General features: G+C 39.1%; 1 protein-coding gene across 1 annotated transcript; it reads right to left on the reverse strand.

Annotated features, from left to right (window-relative positions):
• Positions 1 to 272: 272 nt before the first annotated feature.
• acot11b (acyl-CoA thioesterase 11b) lies at positions 273 to 10,933 on the reverse strand. The gene is made up of 16 exons (XM_034146646.1): positions 10,752 to 10,933; positions 8,955 to 9,156; positions 7,543 to 7,612; positions 7,351 to 7,411; positions 7,169 to 7,270; positions 6,953 to 7,088; positions 6,281 to 6,434; positions 5,452 to 5,571; positions 5,145 to 5,283; positions 4,956 to 5,011; positions 4,136 to 4,202; positions 3,972 to 4,055; positions 3,400 to 3,533; positions 2,252 to 2,383; positions 1,960 to 2,086; positions 273 to 1,155 (listed from the first exon to the last, which is right to left on the reverse strand). Exons 2-16 carry the CDS (start codon positions 9,142 to 9,144, stop codon positions 946 to 948), a joined length of 1,782 nt encoding a protein of 593 aa, XP_034002537.1. The 5' UTR covers positions 9,145 to 9,156; positions 10,752 to 10,933; the 3' UTR covers positions 273 to 945.
• Between the last annotated feature and the right edge of the window lie 626 nt (positions 10,934 to 11,559).

Consider the following 11,559-nt stretch of genomic DNA (forward strand, 5'->3'; position numbering starts at 1 on the left):
TGCTCTCCAGGAAGTGATGATATCATAGCAGGAATTATGGAACAAACACAATACCTGGAAAGCTATGATTCCAAATATAACCACCTTTCTGTTTCACTTGAACTTCAAACTACTCCTCTGTCCTGAGCACCTACAGTATAACAACACTAACATCACAAGTGGGGTAGAGCTGCAGCTGTTTGCCTTGAAAATGGTCAAGGAATAAGATAGATAAGATAAGAATAAGAATGGCAGGAATGCAGGGTGAGGGAGGTGGCTAAATGAGAAGAATCCACTGGTCCATTGTGTTTATTGTTTCAGTTCAAATCAAGACAGCTTGACATGTGAGATACTCAGCCATTAAATGTCAACATATATCATACAATCAGTGCAAGAGTTGTCCTCTAAAATACATACATTTCAAAATAAAGGCAACAGTACACAATAAATGTTCATCTTGGCCTACTCAGACTCAAAGTCTTGATCAAATAATTGAAAAACTTTATTCAGGAGGTAGAAAATAACCTATAACAAGAGGCTGATTGACACATCACAGTTTAGACTAAAAGACTGGCAATACCATAATAAACATGGCTTTCTCACGATTATACATTGCAAAGATTGTGTTGAATACTTAAATCAAAATATAATTAATTGATCTATAAATTAGTATAGTACAGTAGGTTTTCCTTATATATTAGCTCTAAGAAAACGTAAGTCTTATAATCCAAGAACGGCTCAGACGCATTGTGCACTCTTGCTTCATACCTATTCATCTTGCTTAAAACAAGTTGCAAGACCTAAAACATGCATACAATGTTATTATTTCAAGAGAACTATTCTCATTTTCAGAATAAACAAAGTCAAACAGTTGGACTTTAAAGAACATACAAACCAATTGATAATATGTTTGTAATCTCAGGGTAGGACACGTACAGTACATTCAAGTATGTGTGAGACTTCATGCTAATCCTCCTGCTGGTGCTTCTGGTCCACCTGTAGGGAGGCCATGCTGTGTGTCAGTGCAGACAGAGGCAGAGCAGCCGGGCTGTCCTTGTTGGCCTCCAGGAAGTGACTACAGGCTGAGAAAGTGCTGGAAAAACTGGAGGAGAGTCCTGCGATGTCTGTGGAGATGTAGGGGAGGACACCCGGAGTGGCCTGGTTGTAGTAGGTGATCTGAAACAAAAACACATCAGATCATAAAGTGGCCTTTTTAGCAAACTACGTTTTTTCTTTAACAGTTGTAACATAGTGACATCACTTTGTAGCACTAGGCTTCTATTGGCTAGCGCACATTGTACGTGATAGGCTAAGGGGCGGGACATCTCTAAGAGGTTGACCAATCACAACAGAGCCGGCCAATCAGAGCAGACTGGGCTCTGGTTTCAGACAGAGGGTGAAAAGAGGTGCTGCAGCACAGGCAGTATGAGAAAAATATAACATGTACTCTTTAAACTATTTTGTACATGTGCACAGAAAGCTGCATTGCGGCCCCTATCACCCGTCTTAAATAATAATAATAATAACAGAAGCATGACCTTTTCATACTCCAATAACATAAATACAAACTGAACTATACAACAATTGTGGTATTCATTTTAATATGTGATCTGTAATGCCAATATAAATATATTTTTTCAAAAATAAATATGTCTAGACTAACTTAAACTCTATATTTATTAGATACAGTATATATCTTTTAGTGTTGATATATATATTTACTGTTTATTTTCTATTTTATTTAAATTTTAATTCATGTGGAATGCTTTGTTTACATACAGTACTGCTATGACAAAACTATTTCCCAATGTGGGATCAATAAAGTATAATCTAATCTAATCTCTGTGTGTAAGTGGCTCTTACAGGTCACATGTGGTGCAGTAAACCACTGCAGCCTGTGTGTTCCTAGCTCTGCAGTGATGAATCGTTAGTGCTAATGCAGTGATGAGCTCATAGCACGCGGCATGCTGAAGTGCCAACCTTGGTGACAGTGCTGGACTCTTCCCAGATTGTGAAGCCGGCGCAGAGCACTTCTCCTCTGGTGTAGTCCTCCGTGGGGGGGTGAGTAGGCAAAGTGACGGAGCGCAGGGCGATCAGATACGGGTCCCTGAGAGGAGCAGGGATACCATCATGAGACCTTACGAAGGAGCAAGCAGTAATGCAATAACTGGTTGCATAAATATATCATATAAAAAGGTGGAAACGGAAATCAAGAAATGTAAGAGAAAATGAAAGAATACAGCAGAGAAATAATTAAAGAAGTGTCACTGACCTGGCGTCACATGGCATCCTCCTAGATGCCAGCATGATAAAGTCCTGGCCTTTGCCCCGTTTGCTGACGGACGGTGTGGCCACGCGATAAAGAGTGTCCTCCTCATCTGCCTGGTTGATATACTCACACTCCCTGCACACAAAGGATTAAGCATCAGATGATAATAATAATATTGAAGATGTAGAATCAACGTCTTGCGCTGCTGTCTTTATCACTCGAGACAATCTGTTAATAATTCGATAATTGTATCTGTAACATCCACTACAAATAACTGCTGCAGCGGCACAGTGTTAGCGTTTAATACTGTATGTGCAAACATACAAGGAGTTTTTATTTCATGCAGACACAACATATAATCTGACTTTATCACTGTTTGTTTGGTTGGTTGCTGTTACTGTTACTGTATATTTAAAAGGAATTTAAATATGTAAGGCTGGTCATATTTTTCATTCCTCCTGGTGTCAAAAAGTGAATGAAAAAAAATATCAAAACCAACAGTTCAATTATTAATATTATTATTAAAGGTGGGGTAGGTAAGTTTGAGAAACCGGCTCGAGATACACTTTTTGTTATATTCCATGGAATGCTCTTAACATCCCGATAGCAATGAATATCTGAAGTGCTTTGACAAAAAATCCATTAAAAAATGTCATCTGTGGAAGCCGTAATACTGTAAAAAGCACAACCAATCATCTGGGCCGGCCCGGCTAAAATAACTGGATGGCCTACCTGCCTGTCAGCCTTCCATCTCGTGCACAAACTTATCTCGTGCCCTCATTGGTCATGTGCGCGTTCGTGTGTGTTGGAATAAATCACAATGGATGCCTTGTCTTTACTCGATCCCACATACACCATCCTACTGACGTAAATACTCAATAAAGCACCAAATGCATATACATCCACAGATGAAAATAGTCCCATAAGAAACAGTCTTGTTTGAGTAACAATTGCCTGCTGTTTTAGGAAATTACTAAACCTTTCTTTAAGGAAACTGTTGATTTGTGGATTTTTGCATTCTCTGTCCCCTTGTTATTGTGTTTTTTTTGTGATTTGCTGACAATAAAAAACATCAGAATTATCCTTAAAGCTAATCTACTATTGGATTAACTGTTAATAGTCTTGCACCAGATAACTGTTTTCACACTGACTCATAGACCGGGTCCCATTCCTTTCTCCTCCTCAGGTCTGACAGGAGGTGGAACGTCTGCTCAGCTGCTACGCTGACGTTCATCTCCACCTTGAAACAGAGCATGTGGTTTTCCTCCAGCGTGTACAGTCTGACCTAAGAACGCAGCAAAAACACAACGTGACGGTGAGTTCTGTGTCTATAAATAGGATTTCACATTACTCCAATGTACGCACATCGAGTTTGATGCTGTCAAAACTGCCACATTAGCTGGTGGGTGCATGAGAGATTATAAATATGGTAATTATACATATTTTGAGGGTGACTACATTCAAGTCTTATTCTCAAAATGTCTGAAAAATGACTTTTAGAGACAGTTGGATCAGAGGAAGGTTTAAAGTTTTAGCTTTAGACAACGTTTTCTTACTTATCTTGCATTATTCCACGATTTAATTGAAAAATATGGGCCTTCCTCCAGGGCAGACACTGTGACGGTGCAGCCAACACAATACAGATCAGAATGCATGCAGGATTCACAACAGCTGTAACCATTTAAAAAGCTATATCCTGGAAGCTAACACAAACATTACTGACCTTGTTTTTCTCAGAAGTTAATACCCAGTTGTTTTTGGTATCCATTAGTTTCAGTGCGGTTACATTATTGAAGCTCAGGTACATCTAAAAAAACAAAAGGAACAGTCTGAATATATTGGCAAAATCTAGACTCAACAAGTGTGTGTGCCAGAAAATACCAATACCTGGTTTCTTGGCTCCCAGGGCACAGAGACGGGCACTTCAGCTTGCTTGCAGGAGAGGATGTATTTCCTGTGAACATGCAGGGCACAATGACTCAGGGACAACAGAAAAAAACCAGAGAAGCTATGCAATATAAAGCTTTTCATTCTAGCAATGAGCCAACACATTTTGTTAACAAATAGTGGAATACAGATTATACTGGAGGCAGGGTATTTCACAGTTGAACAATGAGGTTATTATGCCTAACAGTGTCAGGTCTGCTCAACTGTGATATGCTTTTCTGCCAAGTCATTCGCCGCTGCAGAATATTGTAATAGATTCTGTCGGACAAAGCAAATAAATAATGACTGTTTCTGTACGACTTCCAATGCCTTTACACTGTAATCATAGACTACATGTTGTGTATGCCTCTTCTATGTTTGCCCTGCTTGTGTTTTCATCATGTTTTGCTGTTTTTAACCTTTTATTGAATAGTACGGTGTCCTTGGGTGTCGTGAAAGGCGCCTCCAAATAACATATATTATTATTCTTTCAATGTATTTGTTGTTTATTATGATTTCCATTGAGTCAAACTTGACAAAGGGCCAGAAAGACATACTGTTCTATAGATTTGATTCCATCTATGCATCGTGTCCTAGTTGACAAGATGAAAGTTCAAGGATGGCTTTAGGAACATAGAAAAAGCATATGAAGCGACCTTTACACTCAAAACAATACACATATCTGTATCTGCATAGTCAACCTCTTGCTGTTTACTATCTGTTTTTCTGCTGTGGGACTAATAAAGGATTATCTTATCTTAACTTAAAGGGAGATACTAACCGGTCAAGGCGAATCTTCCTTCTGGCAACAGCTTCTTGATATCGTCTTTTTCCATCCTGTAGAACATAATATGAAATCGTCACAAAGGGATCCTTACTTTATGAAGTACATACTTGCTTTTTTTTCGGCTCTATACATTACTGCTCATCATGGACTTTCAGGAAGCTACAGGACACTAAGAAAACTCACCACAGGCTCAGGTCGTATCCGTGGCACCGTGCACGGTTTCCTGTCACTGTCCAGCACCTCAAAGGTCATAAAGGCACTATTTATATGGCGGAGAGGTTCCCCACCCTTGTAGGCCTCAGCACACACTCCCACCTCCATGCTACAGCACAAGAATTAAGTGCAGTTCAGAAAACATACACAGACGTACAGTATGAACACATTTTAGACTGTAAAAGCCTTGTTACAGGAATACATTGCAAACCTAAAGTGGATGATTTGAGAGATATTTGCTTCATTCTTTAGTTTCTTTCATAATGTGTAAACTCACCTTTGCTTGAAGGTATTGTTCACAATGGCTTTCAGTACCAGTCTGTCACCAATGTGAGACGGACCACGGAAATGGAACATGTCTATGGACCTCAAGGTCGGGTGAGCGTTACACAAGCGACTAGAGGAAAATAAAAGGAAAACAGAGAAAAAGTGTAGTTTGTTACGTGTTGATGTTTTTAACCTTAGTCTTATTACAAAAGCCTGAGCAAACTAGGGTTAGTTTGACATTTCTAGGAATAAGCTTATTTGTTTTCATGTTGGATGTTATGTGAGGAAACGGATGCCATTCTCCCATTTCCCTGTTAAATGTGAGGCAAAAGAGAAGAGAAAAGCGGGTTCTGTTCGAAAGCAACAAAGCCTACCTACCAGCATCTCCAACGGTCGCTAATTTCCATAATCATCTTATTTGATTAATGCATATAAACAAATGTAAAGAAGACTGTTTGTTATTTTAAAAAGGGGTTTGGAGTCTTCGCCGGTTGCAGTGACTTCCTGGAGTCTCAAAGAAAAGCCAAGACACCAAGAAGTCAATGTGTTATGCCAAGAAACTGTCCAACACATTTCCCCCTGTTTAACCACAACTTGTCTTTGATAAAGAAATAAGACATAATGTGCTGGCTGGTGTATTGATACAATATATTTCCTGCGGTTTCTCCCTGTTTCCGGTCTTCAGTCTAAGCTAACCGACTGCTGGCTGTAGCTTCATGTCCAACTCAGTGAAAAAAGCTGTATAGGCAGTTTTTCAAAGTGTTAAACTATTCCTTTAAAGCTAGAAATTAAGTCTTATTCGAGACAAACTAAGGGAAACTAGAACATTAGGTACAGACCTTGCTGCAATTGTAGCTACATTCTCCATCCAGGCCATGATCTGTCCTCCGAAGGTGCTGACCTGATGGTTAGCATGTGGCGGCAGCACCAGCTCCACACTCTCCACCCGGGTCCGCTCAGCCGGCACAGCGTCCTGGTACTCCTGACATTCTCCTGGTGAGGGCAGGAAAAACAAAGAGCTTAAATCAATCTGATTTTTATTTTTTATTTTTTATCACATTTCAACTTCAGTGTACATATACATATGTAGTTAAATCGTTTTACAGAGTGGTCCGTCTTTTCTCTTTTTCTTGACAAAACAACAACAATAAGCACACAAGAACATGGGGTGTTTCCTTTTCAATATACAACATTGACAGTATAGATAATTAAATAAAAGATTCAAACAGTTAAACCAAAGAAGGGCGTATCGGGGTAATATACACTTTCCATTTCTCCCAAATGTCCTCAAATTTAAGTTCCTGGAGCCTCATAGAGAAGGTTATTCTTTCCATTACAAAGATCTCATAAATTATACCGTACCAATCATCCATGGATGGGCTGTTTGCTTTGAGCCATTTCTTTGTGATTGCTTTCCTGGCAGCTACACTCAACATCCCAAATAAGTACAAACTGATTTTTAAATGGTGCATGTGTGCAGTGATTTAAAGCCGTATGCCTACAGCCTTTACCCAGTTGCGCTGTGCTGCTGTTCAGTAGGTCTGTAATGGTCTCAGCGTGGATCAGCCTCATCCTCCTCCGCTCTGCTGCCAGGCTGTACTCCGTCTGCTCCATCTGTGTGCGAGGGAGCACCTGCTTCAGCTGAACCTGCACGCACATAAACAAACTCAGGAGATGTTGAACCAGCTTCAGTAAAACATCCATATATTTCAGTTCTTATCCCTTACCTTCCCAGCTCCAGTTCGTCGGGCAACAAAGGTGGCAAAGGCATGGCAAACCTTCCACTGCCTGTCAGCGTAAAGGTCCTCGCAATTCACCAAAATACCCACCTGAAATGAAAAGAACCACCACATGTTTTTCTGAAATGATACGTTCACTGTGTAGAAATAAAAAACTATATTTCACCAACCTCCATGCTGGATGTGAAGGCTCGGTTGACCTTTGCTATGATGTTGACTACATTTCCCACCCTGGAGTAAAACAGACAGACGCTTACTGTCAACACGCAGCAGTGGTTATAGTAGAAACACAATCTGTGTAAAACATAATAATCAAGTGGAGATACAGCACAGAGAGAGCAAAATAGGGGTTAATATCTCACCCTATTGTGTGTTCAAAAAGGATGTCGTCCACAGATGCAGTGACACAGGAACAACCTGCATGTCTCTCAGCTGGACGAGGAGAGATTAAACACATATTTAAATAGTGCATATTCAATTCAGGCAAAGTGAAAGCTTGTAAAATGTGAATATGTGCATATAGAAAGGCATACAGAAATAATCTTACACACACAAATATTAAAATTCGAATGCATTTAATTTTTCTATACATCATCCGTAAAAGATTCATAGGTAAGTGCTATCTGTTGCTTGTGTATAGATATACCATAATATGAAAACAGGGACCCTAAATCCAAAAAGAAATCTGGATTAAAAAAGTAATGCTGCAAATAAATTAACACAAATCTCTTATTGGCAATATTGGACCTTAATTGTGATATTCAATATTTAATTTGGCTAAAGTAACCCAAAACAGACCGTGTCAATTTTAAACAGTTTTTCAATTGATTTTCAAACTAAATTCTGCTATGTTTTGCTGTACACCTACCAAAATATGACATTTCTCCTGATTGTAGATACAGTAGTATTGCCTACTCCTGGTATAACAATTAATTTGTAACAAAAAGTTTAGGGCTCCAATGATCATGCCCTTTGAAACAGCAATTCAACAACAACTAAATCTGAGCAACAATTTGTTACCGTACCAAAGTACCTAATAGTTTCAGGGAAAGTAGAGGAGACTTTAAGAACACCAAGACAAAGTCAAGACTACAAACAGAGCATTCATGGTCTAATATGCAACCCTCAAACAGATAAGCAAACACAACTTGACAAAATAACATCTCATGCTTTGGTACACGTGTTTCAGGGATGCATTTAGATGAGCTTTTGGGGTATGTTTAAGACACACACTTGCACACCTGTTTATCTATGTAAAAAAATGTTTACGCTGCTATGGACAATCTTGCACTAATGTACATTCCCAAAGATATTGATATTGAAGTTACTGTTATTTTATATTGATTGTTGTGTTTTTTATTTTAATGTGTGCATATGTGTAAATGTGTCTGTTGATTGTGTGTGTATATATAGGATATACATATTTTATACATATCTGTATAATTGTATTTTTGTATTCGGGATTGTTGGAAACGTCATTTTGATCTCTCTGTACACACAAACTGAAAGTTGACTTTGACTAAATGCTTACTATAAAAAAGGGACACCCCTTTCAAGAGCATGGTTTCAAATCTTGGCTGTGGGACCTCAGATAAACTGCATCTCAGTTTTCATGATGGGATATTATTAGATAACCATGGTGCATGTTCAGAGTTGCAGATTGTCTCCATGTGCAGTTATTATATCATCAGTTACATGTTGTGATGCTGAGCTGCAAGAAGAAGTACTCAGAGTTTAAAAGAAACAAGTAGGAGGTTTTCTGATGTCTTCCTACCAGACAAGCAGGCTGTGGAGTCCATCCACTTCAGCAGCTGGCCGACGCTCAGCTCTCCGCAGTGATTGGCGTGGCACGGCAGCACGATCTGACTCATCTTCACCTCAGTGGTGTTCCTGTACACCTCGTCGGTCTCCTGGATGAACAGAGGGTCCTGCATGATGTCTGCATACTTCCCCTCCGACGTCATCTCTCACAACAACTGCACGGACAGAAAACAAAGAAGAATGTGTTACAGGAAAATCTTTCACACTTTTATTTGGACTCCTGTCTCAAAGAACAACCTGGGAGCCAAATAAAGACACAATTATCACCGCTAGATCTGCAAAGATGAATTTATTAGTGAACTATTAAATGAATCACCAACTATCTTAATAATTCATTTATCAGTTTGAGTTTTTAAGGATAAAAAAAGTGAAACATCTTTAAGTCCAGTTTCTTAATTGTGATTTATTTGGGTCTATGACAGTAAACACAATGTATTTGTAATGTTCTATATTGGTTTTTGTCGATGGAAAGGGTCTTCAAAGGATAAAAAAGTTCACTCAGGAGGGGGTTCTCTCCCAAATACTCCCCCCCCCAGCCTGAAACGCCTCCATTGGACTCATTTGTTTTCTTCAGGAACATAGTGACATCACTATGTAACCGTCACACTTCTATTGGCTAGCACTCCAACACATTGTATGTGATAGGCTAAGGGGCGGGACATCTCTAAGCCTTTGACTGAGGAGAAAAAAGGTGCCCCAGCACAGGCAGGCAGTATGAGAAAAATAGACCTTTTTGAACATTAAAGCATGGAAACAGTAGAGGCACAAAATACAAATATGATGCTGAAATAAGCATATTAGGCCCCCTTTAACATAACATTTAAGTCTACATCACTGAATACAGCTAATGTGATGCCGTCCAAACATTTGGTTACACCAGCTGTGGACTAGAGAGTAAAACAGGAGTTTACCACGTTTACAGATTCCTTGTAAATGAAACCTGGAACATGACGTTGAAAATCAAAGGAGCTTCTTGGAAAGTTCCTGGAAGTCAGACCTGTTTGGGATGCATTCGTGGACACTTTCATCTGAACAAACTCTCCATGTTGTGGTTCAGGGGTCAGCAACACAGCTGTTAAAACACACATCATCCTAACAGTAACTTGAGTCAGAAGCTCCACTACGAATGGACAGACGTGTGTAATGTGTTCATACCTAGAATCTGTTCAAATGTGAAAACTGCCGACAGATTGAGCCACTGCTGCAACATAAGACGCTTTAAATAATCTGTTTGTGGTCTGAGGAATTGCTCAATATTTGTCCCATAACTCAGGGATCAGGAAACACCTGAAATGCCTATTTATGATTATAACCCTGAATCATATAATTATCCTGCCTCTCAAGTACTCACAGGCAAGCAGTACTTCCATAGGATAGGATTTGTATTTTTTAGAGCATGTTTTATCAAGCTGGGACAGAAACTATTTCCAGGCACAGACAAACTATTTAAAGACAAGAAGCCAGATGGGGTATTCATGGAGGCTATTTGTTGGGATAGAAGTGTTTTCCCCATGGTTTGCCCACAACTGTTGCTCCTTAGGTGGGCCACAGTGATCACCTATCGTTCCTGTTATCAGAGACAGGAGCTGGAGTGACCTTTGCATTGACCTCAAGAGAAATGAGACATACCACAACATGTGCCATGAACCTCTGTTGTGAAATAATAATAAGAACACATGAGGCTAGTTAGTGTCCAAAACAAAGCTAACATCAACGTATTTCACACTAAAAAAACATTAAAAAGACTTACCTATTTTTAATTTTACTGCGTATGGTGAAATTTCCTTCAAGTGCAAATGAACCGTCGGAAACAACACCTTAATGCCGGCTGAGAAAAAGCAGCCTGCATGCCGGACCTCTCTTCATTACAGCCATTCTTCAACAACTTTATAAACACACACATGCACACACACGCTTCAGATTTAGCAGCTGTACCACTGGAGGGAGGGGTGGAGAGAGAGAGGGGGAGAGACCTTCCCCTGTAGTGGTTACTTACGTCCACATTTTTAAGGTGGAACTGTAGAGTTACTTCATGTTGGGGGATACCCACCATATTGTCCATGCATTTATTCAATTAAAACAACGATGCACAATTGTATGGAAACAGTAAACATAAACAGTGTTTTTGTTTTTTAATCTTCAACAGGCTTATGTAAGATTTGTAATATCTTCCATTACTCAAGAGGCCTTTGAAAAGTTTAATCCTTGCCATTTTCATTATAAGGTGAAGCAACACTATATCTTGTATTGTGATATACTTGTGACTTTTTATTGATTTATTCTGAATCATAAGCCTACACATATTTGTTTTAAGTAAGAGAAAACAAGGCTATTCAATCCCAAATCCTCGTTATTTATTAGTCCCTTGCTGATAATTAATCAACTAAAAAGCCCATTACATTTAGAAATATAGACTACTTTTGGTATAGAGGACAATGTATAAATATAATGCATATAGGCTTTTCAGGAAACAATGAGATGAATAAACAGTCAAGTAAAAAAAAATATATATATATATGTGTCTGCTGGTTAAATAACAATAATAAAAATGGAGGATT

This window comes from Trematomus bernacchii, unplaced genomic scaffold, assembly GCF_902827165.1.
Source record: "Trematomus bernacchii unplaced genomic scaffold, fTreBer1.1, whole genome shotgun sequence".
NCBI classification, from domain to species: Eukaryota; Metazoa; Chordata; class Actinopteri; order Perciformes; family Nototheniidae; genus Trematomus; species Trematomus bernacchii.